At 37.4% G+C, this 21,803-nt stretch overlaps 1 protein-coding gene across 1 annotated transcript in view; it reads left to right on the top strand.

Annotated features, from left to right (window-relative positions):
- The window catches only part of LOC126471228 (nose resistant to fluoxetine protein 6-like), a 292,721-nt gene that overhangs the window by 257,521 nt on the left and 13,397 nt on the right, over positions 1-21,803 (top strand). Inside the window, exons 9-10 of the mRNA XM_050099351.1 lie at positions 10,676-10,844; positions 13,294-13,487. Of these exons, the coding sequence (XP_049955308.1) occupies positions 10,676-10,844; positions 13,294-13,487 (363 nt within the window). The remainder of the gene's footprint in view (positions 1-10,675; positions 10,845-13,293; positions 13,488-21,803) is intronic.

Below are 21,803 nucleotides of genomic sequence, written 5' to 3'. Positions count from 1 at the left end.
CATATCTGTAGTGTGTCGTGACCATATGTCAATGAATGGAGCTACAGTGAATTTATGAAATTGCTTCAATCATTTGTAATAGCCCTGTATATATAAAAACCCACCTGGACAAAACTAAATATTTTTGAGCTCTTACTCTGTCCATTTCTGTCCACCGAATATATGTACATCAGTTTGACCCATACCAGATACTTTAATTTGTACACTGTATTTGTCACTATCCATCTCTCTTGGAACTTCAGATGGTTAGTGAACCAACCAGGTTGATTTTTTATGTGTTATGTCACACCACTATCAACATATCACTCATCGCAATCCAGCCTGTTCATATCTACACAAATATTGTCGTCTCTCACTGTTAAAACATTCTTCTCAATTTTTAATTATCTGTGTGCCTACAATTTCTTGAATGTCCCATTGACATTACATTAGTTGACAACATAGCACAGTCTTTTCCTTTGTCTACATTAAAATGCTCATTTCATCAATGGCCCTTTTTTTTTTTTACGTCTAAAGCAAACCAAACCTGTGTTACATGGTTTTGGTAAGTGATCTACTTTGCCACATGAAAATCATTTTCTCTCTTCATTTGTTTTATAATGGGACGTTTTTAGTATATCTGCTTCAGATGTAGTTTGTTAACATTCATCTTTGACATCACAGCTGTAACACCACTTTCATCATCATGATCTGTTATGATGAACTCATAATTAAACACTGTTTTTGTAATGTATTCCATGTTTTCTCTTCAGCATATAAATATGAACTCTCTGGGCAAAGTTTGCAAAAATCGGTGCAAAAGTCACCGTCGACTGTCGTCGATCAGATTGTCTAACAAAAACAGTAGAGTACCTGTTTCATCAAATTTCATTAGATCGCCTTGTGTACCAACAGATGCTTTCCAGACTATGTTTTAAATTTGCATCTAAGCAGATCACTGTTTTTTGGCTGAGTGAACATCATAAACCTTATCCAACTTATCCCGAATTTATTTGGTGGCCTTGCTTTCCCCAGTGTATAGTAATGGCTTGGTGTCAAGCAACAGAATTAGGCACTTCCTTGCCTTTGCAATGGTCTTGGTCCATGTAGCAAGACTGGTTTTGTAGTTTTGAGCACTTTCATCTGGTTTAATCATTTTACCTTTAGTGACATCAAAGATTTCATCATACTCTAATACAGTTCTCATTAAATTTCTACAGTTCCCTAATTTTCTTGATGAGTGAGTTTTTCAATTTGCTGTCCTGTCTTTTGCACTTCTATTATGTCAAGTTATCATCAAAGTCTACTGCAACTGCCACATTATATGAAACATTTACCAACCATCTGCTAACATGTTCATAAAACACCATAAAACCTCAAAAGTATAACAATGTTTGAAGAACACATCAAACATATAAAGCACAACAACACAATGAACCAGCTGAAGCATTTCTATAATGACAAATGACGAACTTCAATATACATTACCTCAGGATATGTACTATCCACATAAGCTTTCTTACAGACGTTTGCACAATAAAGATATTTTCTCAACGATTTCATGTCAGTACCCCTTCATTAGTTATCTAATCTATCACTGTAATTTTCAGCATTCTTGTGTAGAACCACATTTTGAAAGCTTCTGTCCTTTTCTTGTCAGAACTGTTTACTGTCCATGTTCCATTTCCAAATAAGTCTCTACCCTATACAAATACTTCCTAAAGCTTAAATTTACATCACATGTTAACAAACTCATTTCTTTTTCGGAAAAGGTTTACTTGCTATTGCAAGTCTACTTATCCTCTTTCCGTTTAACCTCAGCAGCTAATTTCTGCTCAAATAGCAAAACTTACAGTGTCTCACTTCCTAACCCAATTCATGCAATATCACCTAGTTTGATTCAATTACACTCAATTATCCTTGTTTTACTTTTGTTGATTTTCATCTAATAACATCTTTTCAATAAATTACGCATTCAATTTAGCCGATTTCCATCTCTGACACAATTACAATGTCAGTGCCAAACCATAAAATGTTTATTTCTTTTCCATGAATTTTAATTCTTTTTTCAAATTTCTCCTTGATTTCTTTTGCTACGTTCTCTGTATACAGCTTGAATAACACAGCAGATAGACTATAATCCTGGCTCATTCCCTTATTAACTACTGCATTCCTTTCATGTCCTTCTACTCTTACATCTATAGTCTGGTTCCTGTACAAGTTGGTAAGTTGTTGATAGGCTTTCAATACCTGTCTTTCATTCCTAAACTTCATAATTACATTGAGTGAGGTCCTGCCACCTTGGCCAAGGGCCAAAAAAAGAAGGCCACCTACAAAAGCTGTAAGTTCAAGTTCATCCTTCTTTAGTCTACTATTCAAGACCTGTTGTGGGGTCTGTACTGCTTTACATGCTCCTACGTTTCTACAGATCCTAAACTGATCTTCCTCAGGTCACCTTCTATCATTAGTTTCATTCTTATGTGAACAACTTGTGTTAGTAGTTCACAACCATGTCATTAAACTAATGGTTTGGGAATATTCACACCTGTCTTCTTTGGTACTGCTGTTATTACAGTCTTCTTAAATTCTGGTGTTATTTTGCCTTTCTCATGTGTTCTACATGCCAGGTGAAACAGATCTGAAATCTTTACTTGCTACTGCAAGTCTGTGTATCCTCTTTACTTTTACCATCAGCAGTTTATTTCTGCTCAAGTAACAAAACTTGTCTACTACCTTCAGTGTCTTACTTCCTAACCCAATTCATGCAACATCAACTGGTTTGATTCAACTGCATTCCATTGTCCTGTTTTTAAGGACCTCAACAGTTCTGAGGGAATGTCATCTACTCCAGGTGCCTTGTTTCAGCTTAGATCTTTCAGTATTTTGTTAAATTATTCTTACAGTGCTACACTCCCTATTTCATCCACTTCATCTTCCCTTTTAATAACATTATCTTCAAGTTTCTTTCCTTTATGTGAATCATTTATATATGCCTTTCACCTCTCATTGATCTCTTCTTTGCATGATTCTTGTTTAACATATAAGCTTTTGATGTTCATACAACTGATTCTCTTTTCTCCATAGGTTTGTTTAATTTTCCTGTATGTGTCATCCATCCTTCCTATATCCATACACACTTCTGCAGCTTTACCATTCTCCTATAGTTATCCATGCCTTACCCTTTTGCAGTTTCTTTCAATCTCATTTAATGCATCTATATTCCATTTTGCTTGTTTGTTTTAAATGGAATCAGAGGGTGATCTCCAAAAAGGGACATATGTCAAAGTAGCACAGAAATACAATTTGAACATCTCTGGGCTAAGACTGCTACTGACAACAAAACAATAGGTCAGGTCAACACATTCTTATATCTGTATTACAAAATTATCTTTACATCACACCATTATATCACTTTAAAGTTGCAAAAATTCCAGTTAATGTATAGCACAGTCTAGAAGAAGGTTCAGAATAGTAGATGGGTATAGTTCCAAAATGCTTCAAAGTGACTGCAGTGCCAACATTAGTGTATGCAAGTGAATATTGGACACTAACAAACTAACAAACCAGAAAAGTAGATTTGAGGGAAGGTTTGTCAGCAGCATTGCATAAGAAAAAACTAGTGGAGACATAAGAAGAAAACTGAAGATATTTAACCTTAATCGAGGTAGAAAAAATAAAAAGATTACGTGATAAGCAAGGATGGAGCCAGGATTCAAAAGATGTTGCTAAATACAAACTTAAACATGGAACAACGAATGATGACTGGTCCAGAAGGAGATGGTCAGACCAAGAATTTTGAGGGCAGAATAAAGCAGGAATGGTTTACTCATTAGTGATGACGATGATGATGATAATGATGAATCCAGAATAGTTTTGGAGACTACCAACAAACTCTATATGTTTCTCAACATTCTTGTTGTTGTTGTTGTTGTTGTGGTCTTCAGTCTGAAGACTGATTTTGTGCAACTTTCCCCACTGTTCTATCCCGTGCAAGCCTCTTCATCTCTGAATAACTACTGCAGCCTACATCCATTTGAACTTGCTTACTGTATTCACCTCTTGGTCTTCCTCTATAATTCTTATCCTCCACACTTCCCTCCAGTACTAAATTGATGAGTCCTTGATATCTCAGAAATTGTCCTACCAATTGATCCCTTCTGCTAATCAGGTTGTACCACAGATTTCTTTTCTCCCTAGTCCCATTCAGTACTTCCTCATGATGATGTGATCTACCCATCTAATCTTCAGCATTCTTTTGTAGCACCACATTTCAAAAGCTTCTTTCTTCTCTAAACTGATTATAGTCCATGTTCCACTTCCATACATGGCTACATTACATGCAAATACTTGCAGAGAAATCTTCCTCATATTTAGATCAATATTTGATGTTGACAAATTTCTCTTCATCAGAAACACTTTTCTTGCCACTGCCCATCTACATTTTATATCCTCCCTGCTTCTACAATCATCTGTTACTTTGCTGCTCAAATAACAAAACCAATCTATTATTTTAAGTATCTAATTTCCTAACCTAATCTGCTCAGAATCACCTGGTTTAATTTAACAACATTCCGGTATCTTTCTTTTGCTTTTATTGATGTTCCTTATATACCCACCTTTCAAGACACTACCCATTCCATTCAACTGCTCTGTAAAGTCCTTTGCTGTGTCTGACAGAATGAAAATGTCATGGGCAAAGCTCAAAGTTTTTTTTTTTTATTTTATTTTATTTTTTTTTTATTCCAATTTTGGCCATCTAGGGACCGCATTAAACAACTATTTTTCAATGTACATTTCTCCTATTGCGCTCCTCCTCTTTTCTCTTCTGCCAATATGTCTTCATCCTCTCTCTGTGCTGCTCCCTTCGGTCTTCTGTCCACACTGTTCCTCCAGTTCTTCTCTTCTTCACTTCAAATCCTTCAAAATGTTGAATTTTGTCTCTCATTAAGTCTCTGTTGGTTATATCATCTTCTCCTATACCCATCTCCTCTAAGTCTGCTTTGACTTCTTTGAACCAGGTAATTTGGGTTCTGGGGTTCTTGTCAAAAAACATGAATATTTTCTTTGTCAGCCTTTCATCATTCATTCTTTTCAAATGGGCGTAAAAGCTTACTCTTCTCTTCCTCATAGTATCACCCACTTTCTCAATTTTGTCATACACTTCTCTATTACTTCTAAGCTTCCAAGTCCCATTCTCAAAACTCGGCGCAAGTACTGTTCTAATGATTTTTCGCTTCTTTTTTGCTATAGCTTCCATTTCCTTGTTAGTGTTCATTGCTAAACATTCAGATGCATACAGACACTCTGGCTTAATCACAGTGTTTTAGTGCCTTATTTTTGCGTTAATTGATACTGACTTCTTGTTGTACACATTCTTTGTTAGCTGGAATGCCATTTCCATTTTTCTTGTTCTTGTTTTATTTCCTTCTTTATCTGAAGCATTGGGCTGGATGATTTCCCCTAAATATTTGAAATTAGAAACCTTCTTTATCTGGCCATACTTTGTAATCCTATTGTTCGGTGCCTCTTTTACATTGGTTAGGTACTCTGTCTTTTCAAAGGAGATTTTCAGTCTTGCTTTTTCTGCTGTTTCATTCAGAATATTGATCTGTTTGACTGCTTCTTCCAAACTTCCTGCCAGAATCGCTAAGTCATCAGCAAACGCGAGGCAATCTATTTCTAATCCATCCTTTATTCTTCCTAATCTGATTTTTTGTATTCCTTCTTCAGTCGTTTTCTTCGTCCACTCTCTAATAACTTTTTCTAACACACAGTTGAATAGGGTAGGTGACAAGCCATCTCCTTGTCTTAATCCTGTTCTGATTTTGAATGGTCTGGATACCTCACCACGGAACTTTACTTTTGCATAGGTATCTGTAAGTGTTTCTTTGACGATTGCGACTGTTTTATTGTCTGCTCCAAACTCACTAAGGATGTTAACCAAGGTTGTTCTGTCAACAGAGTCGTACACCTTCTTGAAGTCAACAAACATGATAAAGATGTCTTTTCCTCTTAATCGTCTATATTTAATAATTAACTTCAAGTTTAAAATTTGCTCCACACAAGATCTTCCCTTCCTAAAGCCAGCTTGGTATTCACCAGTTTCTTGATCAAGTTGTTTCTCCAATCTGTTTTGTAGGGCCTTAGATAGAATTTTATACGTTACCGGAAGTAAAGATATCCCTCTGTAGTTATTTGCATCGGTTTTATCCCCTTTCTTGAAGATGGGGTGGATTAATGCAGTTTTCCATTCTTCCGGTATACGTTCCGTTCTCCAAATCTCATTGATTATTCCCAGTAGTTTTTCTTGAGTTGTATTATCCACACTTTTCCACATTTCTGCAATTATCGTGTCTTCCCCTGGTGCTTTATTGTTCTTAAGGTTTTTATTTCTTAAACTTTAATTCCTACTCCACCTTTCAAGACACTATCCATTCCATTCAACTGCTCTGTAAAGTCCTTTGCTGTCTCTGACAGAATTAAAATGTCATGGGCAAACCTCAAAGTTTTCATTTCTTAAACTTTAATTCCTACTCCAAAATTTTCTTTGATTTCCTCTACTGCTTGCTCAATGTACAGACTGAATAACATCAGGGATAGGCTACAACCCTGTCTCACTCCCTTCTCGACCACTGCTTCCCTTTCATGCCCTTAACTCTTATAACTACTGTCTGGTTTCTGTATTATTGTAAATAGCCTTTTGCTCCCTGTATTTTACGCCTGCTACCTTCAGAATTTCTAAGAGATACTCCAGTCAAAATTGTCAAAAGCATTAGATAAGTCTACAAATGCTATAAACATAGGTTGGTCTTTCCTTAACCTATCTTCTAAGTCATAGGGTCAATATTGCTTTACGTGTTCCTACGTTTCTCTGGAATTCAAACTGATCTTACCCAAGGTCGGCTTCTACCAATTTTTCCACCTTTCTGTAAAGAATCCATGTTAGTATTTAGCAGCTATGACTTACTAAACTGATAGTTTGGTAATATTTATACCTTTCAGCACCTGCTTTCTTTGGAATTGGAATTAAAATATTATTCTTGAAGTCAGAGTGTATTTTGCCTGTCTCATACATCTTTCACATGAGATGGGAGAATTTTGTAATAGTTGGCTCTCCTAAGGCTATCAATAGTTCAGATAAAATGTCGTCTGGTTCCAGGGCCTTGTTTCAACTTACATGCTTCACTGAGCTGTTTAATTCTTCTTGCTTTATCATATCTCCCATCTCATCTTTGTCTACATCCTCTTCCAGTTCTACCATATTGGCTTTACGTTCATCTCCCTTGTATAGACCTTCTATATACCCCTTCCAACTTTCAGCTTTCTCTTCTTTGCTTAGGACTGGTTTTCCATCTGAGCCCTTGATATTTGTATAGTTGCTTCTCTTTCCTCCAAAGGACTTTTTAATTTTCCTGTAGCCATATTGTTACAATTGTCCTCTAGTCATTCCTGCTTAGCCATTTTGCACTTCCTATCAGTTTCATATTTGAGACATTTGTATTCCCTTTGGCATTCTTCATTTGCTTCATTTCTATATTTTCTCTTTTCATCAATTAATTTCAGGATCTCTTGTGTTATCCAAGGATTTATTTTAGGCCTTGTCTTTTTATCTATTTGATCAGCTGCTGCCTTCACTATTTCATCTCTCAAAACTACCCATTGGTTTTCTACTGTATCCCTTTCACATGTTCTAGTCATTCATTCCCTAATGCTCCTTCTGAAGCTCTCAACAACCTGTGGTTCTTTCAGCTTATCCAGGTCCCATCTCCTTAAACATTCTTAAGTGATGCATTTATAAGTTCTTTAAACCTATTTGTACACCATTTATTTCTCCATTCTGTATTCTGATAACTTCCACTTAAGATTATTACATGGGTGCTGCAAAAATGTACACCATGAAATTTAAAATTAATATTATGAAGTAGAAAATATTTCATTCCTAATAATGAAGGGACACACTAACAACAGATGAAAATGAAATAGTCATCTGCACACTTCAGTACACATGAACAGAAGCAATGGACAAAATAATAGTATTCACACAGTACTGATTTCCAATACAAGCAGAATTATTCAATACGCTATGTTTTAATAATGCTGTTGAAATTGTTTTAATCTCTTCTCTAATTAACAGTGTTTCAGAGACCTGATGGGAAAGCATTTTGTAAATCCTCTCCTTGTTGTTTTTCACACTGCTACTTCCTTCCTCCCTCTCTTACTATGTCATGTTCTGTCAAGCCTTACACACTTTTATTTCTTTTTACCTTGGCTTGCATAAATCTCTTGTCTTACATCACATTTAGAAAGTTCAATCTTCATAACTGCCTCTCCATATCACTTTCTGAGTTCTATATTATCTCATGCAGACCTCATCAACTTATTTTTAGCTCCATCTTTCAATTCTTAAATACTCTTATATGCTTGTTTCTTACATGGTCTCCATTTCTATCTTTGACTTCTTTTTTTGGTTTATCTTCATCTTTGAGTGCCTATCTGATGTTTGGTATTTTGTAACTTTCCATTATGTATGTACCAGTATTAATTTTACCACATAATCTTTATTTTCTTTACTTTATTACATCATTTGTTTTTTCTTGTCAGATGCAGTCAGTGTGGGTTTTTTAAAATATTTCTCTGTACTAAAACTTTGGTAACTACTACTTTTTCACCCTAGTTCTTCCTTTTGCATGACTTGAGCATCACTTTTACTTTCATTATTCAATGTTGTCTTGATGATTTGTCATAAATCTTTGTAAACACATCTTGTAAGTTATGTGAGTAAGAATAAATTTGTATGTTTGAAGAGAAAAACTACTACTATTAACTAAATGTTATTCAGATTTAAACAGTCAAACAGAAAGAAGAAATTATTGCTCTTCAAGAGGTATATGGCACTATTCAGTAGTACAATTCAGTTGATGTGTAGCACTGCAACCAACCAAGGAAAATTGTTTTCTGCATAACATAGGGCTGATTATTTTCATTACTGACAAAACCATTTAAATTTGGCTTCAAAATATTGAGATGTAACAACAAAGAATATCTGATGTTGTGCATTTTAATACAACACTTCATCTATGTTATTTTATTTTGGGGCACTATTTGTGATCCAAAAATCATAATACCATAATTTAACTTTTTTCTGTTAGTTCACTTTTTTAATATTTTATTGTGTTTTCTTGATTTAAGGTTTTTTCTTCAGAGTACATTATATATTTCTGCATTTTAAGGTGGTATTTTGACTTTTATGGAAGAACAGAAACTTGGGTTTCTTTTTTGCAGCTTTTGAAAGTAGCTATATGTACAACAAGGATAGTGTTTATAGTTGACAACTGTGTAATATTTAAGCTGATGCATTCTACTAATTTTTTTAATGTCATATGTTGATATATTCTGAGACAACTTATCACACACCAAAAAGCTATATCTGGGGCTAGAAGCAAGCCATAATACACACGTATCACTGGTTCATAAAGCTTATCTGTACCTATGTACAACTGCAAATCTCCACTGTTTGTGTATCTTCACTGCAAGCAGCCAGGGAAAAGCTCTTTAATACTAATTACACTGGCAGCTACCAACCTCAGTGTTTCTTTATTTCCCTGTGAGTTTCATAGTTGTCATCAAGTGAGATAGAACTACACTATATAATCAGTGAACTGTGGACCGAGAAAAGATTTACATGTATAGGCCACACAGTTCTTTAAACAAGTGTGTATTATCATAAAATATCTGTTTTCTGGTCTTCCGCCAATGATAACTCAAATATGTAGTAACTCACAGAGTATTAGGTCTATCTTGAAAACTTTATTTTTGTTTCTTTGCTAGAATACTTAAGATCCATTATGTCCTGTGTTATTCACAGGACCAATAAATATACTATACTATACTACTATTACAGCTGCTGCCAATTCCTTGAAGATAGTGAGCTGTTGTATATTTTCTCTATTAATGTTATCCTTTAAGAGCCACTATTACAATACCTTGTGTTACTCATGTTAGCCATTCTGTGGCATCAAATTTATATAAAATTTATTTGAATAGTACTGTGACTATTTATCCAGAGCCCATTAAGGTCCAACTGGATGTAAACTCACATAATACTGCAAAAAAATATTTAAAAATAAACTGGTTCTGTTTCACTTACAATATGGAACTAACAGGCATTTCTGTAGCTCCTTGAGATCTTTTACTATTGCAGAGTCCAATTGCGTGTAAGTGCCATTTTCAGCAACTTATCATAAATTCAAATCTATAATCGGCAGGAATTTTTGACACAAAATATGAAGTTTTTTAGTTATGTGACTTTATTACTGCTTTATATTGTTGCGATCATCTAATACCTACAGTTATTTTTAAATAAATTCATTGTGCCAGGAAAATGTAACTCTTTACTAACTAGTGTTTAACTATAAAATTAATAAATGATTTCTAATAATTAATATTTGCAAAAATGCTAGTGATAGAATACATACTATGTTTTAGAAATATTTTCATATTTAATATTTGTTCAAGTTAGTATTTCTGTAACTGAAATTCATTTGCTGTACAGCATGTGAATCATGAAATCCTAGAAAGCAATAATGTTAAGAAAATTATTTTATTAGATATTTCATACAAAGGGGAGTAAATGATTTGTAACATCTGGAAATATAAACATAATATTTATTTCAGTCTCTGTTAACTATAACTGCAGGTTGGTGCCTAATCTTGCCACAATTATACTTTTCTGTACTTTCCTGCTTCCTTGGATGGGCTCAGGACCACAGTGGAATCTAGTAGTGCGTCACCATTCAGATATCTGTAAGAAAAACTGGTGGCGTAACTTGCTTTTCATTCACAACTACTTTGGATTTGAAAATATGGTACGTAAACCATTAATGTTGACCTTTTTAATGTATTGGTGTCATTAGTACAAAAAATGCACTGTTCAGTCACATTAATGTGGTGACCTATCAAAGCCTGAATAACCATCTTTTGTAGTGCAGACCCTGCAAGACATCCAGAAAGAGAATCATTGAGGACCCATGGCATGAACAGCCTGATTGAAGTGGTCCCACATATTCTCAATTGGGTTTATGTATGGGGAGTTTGGTGGACAGGGGAGTACAATAAACTCAACATGGTGGTTCTTGAACCATGTACGTACACTGCAAGCTGTGTGTCACACTGCAACACAGCGCTGCTGATCGATGCCATTGTGCTGAGGGGAAAAAAAACTGCATATATGGGTGGACATGGTTGCCAAGGACAGATGCATACTTGTGTTGTTCCAGCATGCTTTCCAGAATGGCAAGATCACCCAGGGTATGCCCTCCAGCCAGGACCCTTCTGACGATTGTTGCAGGGTGCTTGCTTTCAGATGTTTCATGCCAATGGCCATCTGCCCCATGGAGCATAAAACATGTTTGATCTGAAAAGACCACCTGTCGGCACTCAGTGGACATGCAGTTGTGGTACTAGTGTGCAAATTCCAACCATTATCACTGATGAACAGCAGTCAGCTTGGGTGCACGAACCAGGCCCCTGCTGCAAGGGCCCAGGTGCAGCACCGCTGGTTGAATGGTTGTTGAAGAGACACTGTTGGTAGCCCCTTGGTTCATCTGGGCAGTCAGTTACTCAACAGTTGTATGTCTTTTCACCCATACACATCTCCACAAGCATCACTCACCCCTGTCATTTATAGTCTGTGATGCACCACAGTTGTCTCAGTGCCAGTTTTAAATAGTGCCATTTTGCCATACACAGTACCACAGCAGCATGTGAACAGTTTACAAACTTAGCCATTTCAGAAATGCTTCTACCCTTGTCCCGAAAGGCATTGATCATGTCCTTTTGGACTTCAGGTAAATCACTCCATCTCCACATTATGACAATGACTACATTGTTTTCCGTGTCCCTCCGACGTGCTTTATATACCCACCATTACTAGTAATGCCACCTGCTTTCTGTGAGTCGTTACTGTATGTCAATGACAAACGTAGGCAGTGGTCCCATTAATGTAACTGGACAGTGTAAATGTAAATTCTGGGATTTAATGCAGAGGTGACAGCTTCATTTAAAATATTTTGTGCATGATAATCATGAATATTTCATAAGTTTGAGGTTGTTCCTTAACAAATCAGATGTACCCCAGACTCCTTCCCCCTTATGACTGTAAATGAGCAAGTGCACTATTTCTTATTACCTCATGGTGATTAAATGTTAAATCCTAACCTTCCGCCCTCTTTCATCTAAACAGTTATACATATTTCATTCCACAACAACTAAGTCCACTTAAATAAAAATAATGCTCAACATTTAATGTTATCAGATCTTGCTTCACATGTAAGTTGGTTCCAAATTGATTACTATTGTTCCGACATTAACTGAAGCTATCCTTGTTAAATAATTCTACATGGAATTTTACTAAGAAATGAAGTTGCATTTGACAACATGTAGAGCTGAGCTAGCAGTGAGAACAGATCTGTACAAAACCAAGTACATTAAGGCACATTTATATGCTGGATCTCAATTTGGAATTAGCAAGTTCAGATTTTAATGGTGGAAGCAGTTTTCACCAACAAAAGTTGGACAGTAAGAGGGGAGCAGGGGGATAAATACTGATGTATAGTTACTGATTACCAGGCTATACTTTGGTACCTTGGGCTAGTTTCTGGAACTTCCTGCACTGTCTCAGAAATGTTATTCTGTGGCATGTAATTTGTTCATGAGACGGGGACATGAAATTTGGTGGCCTCTTGGAAATATTTTGAGAGGGGTAAGCTACATACTGGTACCAGATTTCACACTCTTCTGAAAGCAAAACTTCACTGCACCCTATGCATATTGAACACAGTCATCTTCACAAAACAGGTAAACCTAATGCAAAAAGTTCACACACCAAGAAGGAAATGTGCCAGTCTGCATGAAGGAAGAAACCCTTTCTGATCTAGATATTCAAAGATCTCCCAGTCAATACATAACTCTCTTGTGTTTCACTAAAAAAAGTGCAGAAGGAATAGTGTATAAATATGTATCATTACCTGAAAAGGGTCCACAGAGGTGGAGCAGTGGCAGTAATTGCTCCAAAATTAGGCTGGTAAAAATAAATAACTATTGCAAATAACAACTGCATATATCAAATTAGCTTGTATCATAAATCTTAGAGCAGCATGCAATTGCTGAAACGCCACAAGTATTAATTTTCAGAATAATGATAGCAAAAAATCTTCAATAAATATTTGCTCACATGTAGCACTTTTGAAGTATTAAAACATCAATTTACTAGACTTGCTGAATCACAGTTGTTTACCCTTATTTCTATTTTCACAGTGCTTGACACATACACATCATGTGGGAATAGATACACAATTATTTGCCATATCTCCACTGCTTGTATATCTTCTCTGGAAGTGGCCAAGGAAAGGCTCTTTAATACTAATTTTACTGGCAGCTATATCAACATTTCTTCGTTTTTATGTGACATACACAAGAAGGCTCACCCACTTTGTATTTTATGGAATTTCGTGAGTATCGCTCAGCAAATAGTTAATAATATTACCAAAAAGAAATATAAAGAAACCTATTTATAAGTATTTGGCCACTGAAAAGGGCAGCCTAACGCCATTTATGACTTATTGTTAACATTTATCACAAAGTCCATTTTTCCTGTGTAACCAAATATATGTTATTAAAAACATTTATGGAAGTGTTTGGATAATTTTCATCCTACTTGAAGTTTTATATACACTCCTGGAAATGGAAAAAAGAACACATTGACACCGGTGTGTCAGACCCACCATACTTGCTCCGGACACTGTGAGAGGGCTGTACAAGCAATGATCACACGCACGGCACAGTGGACACACCAGGAACCGCGGTGTTGGCCGTCGAATGGTGCTAGCTGCGCAGCATTTGTGCACCGCTGCCGTCAGTGTCAGCCAGTTTGCCGTGGCATACGGAGCTCCATCGCAGTCTTTAACACTGGTAGCATGCCGCGACAGCGTGGACGTGAACCATATGTGCAGTTGACGGACTTTGAGCGAGGGCGTATAGTGGGCATGCGGGAGGCCGGGTGGACGTACCGCCGAATTGCTCAACACGTGGGGCGTGAGGTCTCCACAGTACATCGATGTTGTCGCCAGTGGTCGGCGGAAGGTGCACGTGCCCGTCGACCTGGGACCGGACCGCAGCGACGCACGGATGCACGCCAAGACCGTAGGATCCTACGCAGTGCCGTAGGGGACCGCACCGCCACTTCCCAGCAAATTAGGGACACTGTTGCTCCTGGGGTATCGGCGAGGACCATTCGCAACCGTCTCCATGAAGCTGGGCTACGGTCCCGCACACCGTTAGGCCGTCTTCCGCTCATGCCCCAACATCGTGCAGCCCGCCTCCAGTGGTGTCGCGACAGGCGTGAATGGAGGGACGAATGGAGATGTGTTGTCTTCAGCGATGAGAGTCGCTTCTGCCCTGGTGCCAATGATGGTCGTATGCGTGTTTGGCGCCGTGCAGGTGAGCGCCACAATCAGGACTGCATACGACCGAGGCACACAGGGCCAACACCCGGCATCATGGTGTGGGGAGCGATCTCCTACACTGGCCGTACACTACTCGTGATCGTCGAGGGGACACTGAATAGTGCACAGTACATCCAAACCGTCATCGAACCCATCATTCTACCATTCCTAGACCGGCAAGGGAACTTGCTGTTCCAACAGGACAATGCACGTCCGCATGTATCCCGTGCCACCCAACGTGCTCTAGATGGTGTAAGTCAACTACCCTGGGCAGCAAGATCTCCGGATCTGTCCCCCATTGAGCATGTTTGGGACTGGATGAAGCGTCATCTCACGCGGTCTGCATGTCCAGCACGAACGCTGGTCCAACTGAGGCGCCAGGTGGAAATGGCATGGCAAGCCGTTCCACAGGACTACATCCAGCATCTCTACGATTGTCTCCATGGGAGAATAGCAGCCTGCATTGCTGCGAAAGGTGGATATACACTGTACTAGTGCCGACATTGTGCATGCTCTGTTGCCTGTGTCTATGTGCCTGTGGTTCTGTCAGTGTGATCATGTGATGTATCTGACCCCAGGAATGTGTCAATAAAGTTTCCCCTTCCTGGGACAATGAAATCACGGTGTTCTTATTTCAATTTCCAGGAGTGTATTTTAAATTATAATCACAATACTGATTTGACATTTCTGTCATTGCTTCATTTTATCACGCTGTAATCAATATGCCTAAGTTTTTGTGCTGGGCTCTAACATCTTGATAGTTCCCAGCACACCCTTTCTGGAATATTATCACTCTATTGTATAGTACTGTTTTTTTTATATGTACATAGATATCAAATTTAATTAATATATCCATTTTGTTATCCCACTCCTTTAAAATATTAAAACTTTTTTTGAATTATGTTTCTCTATATTACAATATGTCACTAAAATGTACTTAAAGCTTTAAGGTCTGAGTTTGATATTCAGTGAAATTTTAAGGTTTCAATATTTTTTTCACAGCCCTTGAAAAACTTCATTAGTTACCCACTTTTCAAAATGGGTAATAAACAGCTTCCTAGAGTTAATGAACAGCTGCATTTGTAAACATTTTTATTAATATCTGAATAATTTAATAAAAATGGGCATCCCCATAACACTTTGGTTTATAAAAATTTGAAATTACTATTGCTGTAATTTTTAAATATGGTGATTGTGATTAATAGCTTCTTAAAGGAATTTGGTGTCTCATTTATAGTGACACTTGATTCTATTGTTCTAGACATTCTGTATAATTTTTGGGGTATGTGTACCTCAACATTAGGTCTAATATATAAATGGCAGTTAGTCTCAGGAAGAAACAGAGATTCCCACCTAAAAGAACTTAATGTTGTTGTTCTAAATAGTTTTGTCCATGGACACTCCTTTTCAATTCTGCCTCACTTTTGTTGCATCATTATTCTTAACTTCGTTTGCATCACCTCATTATATTGTAGCTGTGAATCATGCAACCCATGAAAATTAAATTCTGCATTGAAATGGTTCTTCTAATCAATTTTTTAAAAATCTATCTGAAACATGAAATCTGTTAGTATTTTCTAAGAATACAGAAATCAAATCATTTAAAAATGAAGAAATTCACATTCATTACTGACTAAATTGGGAATATGTCAATCGTGTCTCTAAAAGAATGTTGTGGGTCTCATATTTTATGTGAAAACTGGACATATACTTGCTAATGATTATCTTACGATGGACCTTCTGTATTTTATAAAATGTAGTCCATCTGCACAATAAAATGTATGTATGTTCCACATCTTTTCATAAACCACTGGAATGCTTTCAATCAAACTTTGTACACATACTACTTACCCTTTGGAAAGAACCGCTGTGAGAGTAAGAACAGGCTACCTCTCAAAGGGGTGGGGGTTGGGGTGAAAAGGATGTATAGCTCATGATGTGCAAATAGCCAGATTATATTTATCCAGTATTTGAGAAGAAGAGCACTTAGTGACTTGGACCCAACTTTAAACACTATTTAAAACTCTTACAAGGCTTTTTAGTGCTGCCAACCCCCACAAAATGATGAAAGGAACTTATTTTATTGCTTACTACTTTTTCATTATTCATGCAGTAAAACTGTTGCTTCAGGCATGGTTTATTACTTCTTTCACAACAAGTTTTGCAGACAGTATTCATATACAGGGTGGCCCATTGATAGCGACCGGGCCAAATATGTCATGAAATAAGCATCAAACGAAAAAACTACAAAGAACAAAACTCGTCTAGCTTGAAGGGGGAAACCAGATGGCGCTGTGGTTGGCCCGCTAGATGGTGCTGCCATTTTTAATAACATATTTTCCTGTAGTACGTAAAGAAATATGAATGCTGTAGTTGGAGCACTTTTTTCACTTTGTGATAGATGGCACTGTAATAGTCACATATGTATAAGTACATGGTACCACATAACATTCCGTCAGTGCACACGGTATTTGCTTCGTGATACATTACCCGTGTTAAAATGGACCGTTTACCAATTGCGGAAAAGGTTGATATCGTGTCGATGTATGGCTATTGTGATCAAAATGCCCAACGGGTGTGTGTTATGTATGCTGCTCGGGATCCTGGACAAAATCATCCAAGTGTCCAGACCGTTCTCCAGATAGTTATGTTATTTAAGGAAACAGGAAGTGTTCAGCCACATGTGAAACGTCAACCATGACCTGCAACAAATGATGATGCCCAAGTAGGTGTTTTAGCTGCTGTCACGGCTAATCCACACATCAGTAGCAGACATATTGTGCAAGAAAGGGAATCTCAAAAACATCGGTGTTGAGAATGCTACATCAACATCGATTGCACCTGTACCATATTTCTATGCACCAGGAATTGCATGGTGACGACTTTGAATGTCATGTGCAGTTCTGCCACTGGGTACAAGAGAAATTATGGAACGATGACAGATTTTTTGCAAGTGTTCTATTTAGCGATGAAGTATCATTCACCAACAGCGGTAACGTAAACTGGCATAATATGCACTATTGGTCAACGGAAAATCCATGATGGCTGCGACAAGTGGAACATCAGTGACCTTTGTGGGTTAATGTATGGTGCGGCATCATGGGAGGAACGATAATTGGCTGCCATTTTATCCACGGCAATCTAAATGGTACAATGTATGTTGATTTCCTATGTAATGTTCTACCAATGTTACTACAAGATGTTTCACTGCATGACAGAATGGTGATGTACTTCCAAAATGATGGATGTCCAGCACATAGCTCGCATGCAGTTGAAGCGGTACTGAATAGCATATTTTATGACAGGTGGATTGATCATTGAAGCACCATACAATGGCCCGCACATTCACCGGATCTGACGTCCCCAGATTTCTTTCTGTGGGGAAAGTTGAAGGACATTTGCTGTCGTGATCCACCAACAATGCCTGACAACATGCGTTAGCGCATTGTCAATGCATGTGTGAACATTACAGAAGGCAAACTACTCGCTGTTGAGAGGAAAGTCGTTACTCATATTGCCAAATGCACTGAGGTTGACGGATGTCATTTTGAGCATTTATTGTATTAATGTGGTATTTACAGGTAATCACGCTGTAACAGCATGCGTTCTCAGAAATGATAAGTTCATAAAGGTACATGTATCACATTGGAACAACCGAAATAAAATGTTCAAACATAGCTACGTTATGTATTTTAATTTAAAAAACCTACCTGTTACCAACTGTTCATCTAAAATTGTGAGCCATATGTTTGTGACTATTACAGTGCCATCTATCACAAAGCGAAAAAAGTGGTCCAACTAAAACATTCATATTTCTTTACGTACTACACGAATATCTAATAAAAAAAAAATGGGGTTCCTATTTTAAAAAATGCAGTTGATATCCGTTTGACCTATGGCAGCACCATCTAGCGGGCCAACCATAGCGCCATCTGGTTTTCCCCCTTCAAGCTAGACAAGTTTCGTTCTTTGTAGTTTTTTCGTTTGATGCTTATTTCGTGAGATATTTGACCCAGTCACGATCAATGGACCACTCTGTATACCACTGAATGCATCTGCAAAAATATATCTTTATGTGGCACATAGTTCCGAAGATATTGTGTCACAAACACTGAGGTGCATGGAAAACTGCCTCATCATGCAATGACATTATAATTTATTAGTTATTTATTATTAACTCTAGTCACAAAATAATTTGCTGGCAGTATTCATGTATACCACTGAGTGTACTTGCAAAAATATAGCCCTGTAAGACATATAGTCGGGAGATATGTCATCATATACACTGAGATGCCTGAAAACATAACTGCAGGGCAAAATTTGCAAGAGATATAGCTAAAATATGTGTACAAATGTGTGAAGTACGTTAAATATGGGTAAAATATATGTGACATGTATGAACCCAGTCAAAGCTCCTCCTAAACTCCTGGATCAATTTCAATCAAACTTGGTACACACGTTACTTACTACTTGGAAAGAAATACTGTGTGGGTTGAGAACAACCAGCTTCTTATAGAGCTGGGGATGATAACATGGCAACAGAAAGCGATGGAGGGAGGAGGAGATGGACCGACCAACAGGGGGAAGTAGGAGATGGACACAGATGGACACAGATAGGAGGAGGAGCAGATGAACAGAGAGAGGGAAGGAGAAAATGGTCAGAGTGAGGGAGGGGAGGAAATGGACAGAGAGAGAGAGGGGAGGAGGAGATGGAGAGAGAGATTGTGGGGGGGTGAGGGGGGGGGGGGGGAAGAGTTGGACTTAATTCAACCTTCTAAAAAAGTAACATCACGGCAGATATACACTGATGATCCAAAACATAATGACCACTGCCCACCATGAGACCATATGCTGCCCCCTAAGCTCTTGCAGTGCACGATTTCCTAAACAAACACTTTCCAGGATGGTGATTCATTAGCAGCACGAGCTCCCTTGAAGTGGCCACCAAGAAATCCTGACATCAGCTCACTTAACAACTCATTAGGGAAAGTCATTGTAGCACATGTATCTGCCATCATTATGCTACAAATGAAGAAGTGTGCAATTCTGTTGAGGATGCATTTTGCATTATGAGCTGGACATGCTCAAAAATATGTCAAGAAGAACATGGAGATATATGTAAATGTGTCTACAGCATTATGGGGAACATACCAATATACTGGATACTTAATACGCAAGTGGTACTTGCACTTAAACAAATCTAACTAATTAGTATTCTATACTAGGGCATGTGATATTGTAAAGAAAGTATAGAAGCATAGCAGAGACAAATGGGGAATCATTCTGGTGATGATAAGGAGCCACAAATGGAGAAACCAACTGACATAAGTGACTTTTATAAAGGGCAGATTGTCATGGGTTGATGCCTGGAAACGAGCATCTCAGAAACAGGGATAGGATTGGCTCTTCACTCGCTACTGTTATGAGCATCTATGGAAAGTGGTTGAAGGATGGTGAAATCACAACTAGGCAACAAGTTGTTGATGTCCATACTTCATGACAGAATGTGTACCTCGGACGCTTCTCTCCTCTGTAAAAGAGGATAGGGTCTGTTCTATGGCATATATGACAACAGGATAGAATGCAAGTGCAGGTAAAAGTGTTTCAAAGCACATTCTTGAAAATGAGACTGCTGCAGAGCACCTCTCCCCCCCCCCCACCCCCTCCCCCCACCCCTCCCCTCCCCCAACCCCTCTCCTGCCACAGTCCCACACTGATCATCAGTTATGATTGCAGTGGGTACAGGATCATCAAGATTGGATTGTGGATAAATTGAAACATATCAGCCAGTTTGATGAAATCATATCTCTTGTTACTCCAAATCAGTGGTCATCTCAGGATATGCCATTATCCAGGCAAACAACGGCTCAAAAATGCAACAAGGATGCAGTGTGAAGAGGGCAGTATCATGCAATGGAAGGCATTCACCTGGACTTCTGCAAGACTGCAGTTATAGTCAAAGGTGCCATTACAGATTGGGACTACCTGAATTAGAGAAATGAACGTAAAAAGAAGATCATCTTGTTGCACAATGAAGAAAAGATTACAAATTCAACTGGAACAGAAAAAGTATTCAGTAGCTATATCACTGGAATATTTGAAAAGCCACTGAAAATAAAGACACTGAAAATCAACAGCTAATAAAAAAATCAACACCTGTAAATTATAAACATTTGTTAATAGTGTTAGCAGGCAAGAAATAGTAAACCCCATAAAAGAAATAAAAACTATATACATGGCAGGAATTGATTGTATATCAAACAGAATTTTTCAACTCTCTCTCCAAATGTGATTGACCTTCTCATACCTCAATAGGATATCTCAGTACAATCATACAGCTCTCAAAAACTGCTAAAAATGATAAAAATTGATACCTTTTTACAAAACTTGTGATTAAAGAGAAAGTGATGAGCTACGATGTCCTCACATTTTTTCTCATTTGAGTGAACTATTGGAAAAACTAATGCAAAATGTCTTGATCAAGTTCAGAAACAAAAATTAAACATTAACTAATCTCTAAAATTGTTTCAGAAAACAGAAAAGTATTTATATATTCTTTACCCATGTACTCAACTGAAATAACTAATGAGAAACAGTCGACAACAGGTATATTTTTAGACTTATCAATGTCACTGACATGGTAAACCATAATATTTTCCTAAACAAGCCTAAATGTTATGGCATTAGGGCCTCTCAAATAAATGCATTCATTCATTTGTAAGCTACTGCAAGCTGAAAGTAATCATAAGATGCATGGAAATAAAAACACAAATAGTTTCAGAATATTTGTCAAAGGAACACTCTCTTATTGTGTCCTTCAAGTATCAGTACTGGGAAATCTTCATTTTCTTATTTATATCAGGTATCTTAACATGAATGTTGATTCATATAAAACAATTTTCTTTGCTGATGACAAAAATTATGAGCAAAATTAGAAATAAATCTTCAACAGGTAGTAAACTCTCTTACAAATCACCCTCAGTAATGGTTCTCATTATGAACAACAGCAATATAATATCAATATAATTTTCACAGCTATAAAAATAGATTTCTTCACTATTCAGATATCATCACCTCACTGCAAATAATGTGGCATAAAGTTCTTTTGTATTTTGATAAAGAGTGATTTAAAATGAGACAAATATATTGGTTATGTCAATACTAAGCACAGTGCAGGTTGTTAACTCAAAAATGAGCATCCATCAAATAGTGGTTACTATGAATATTTGCATGTATATCGAATAGATGGCCTTGCATTCTCTGGAAACTCTCCAGCAGGGAATCTTAAAAATCATAAAGACCAGCTGTATGAGTATTACAATA

This window comes from Schistocerca serialis, chromosome 3 (genome assembly GCF_023864345.2).
Source record: "Schistocerca serialis cubense isolate TAMUIC-IGC-003099 chromosome 3, iqSchSeri2.2, whole genome shotgun sequence".
Classification (NCBI taxonomy): domain Eukaryota; kingdom Metazoa; phylum Arthropoda; class Insecta; order Orthoptera; family Acrididae; genus Schistocerca; species Schistocerca serialis.
Note: the sequence above shows the minus strand (reverse complement) of the source record. Positions and strands in the feature narration are given on the sequence as shown.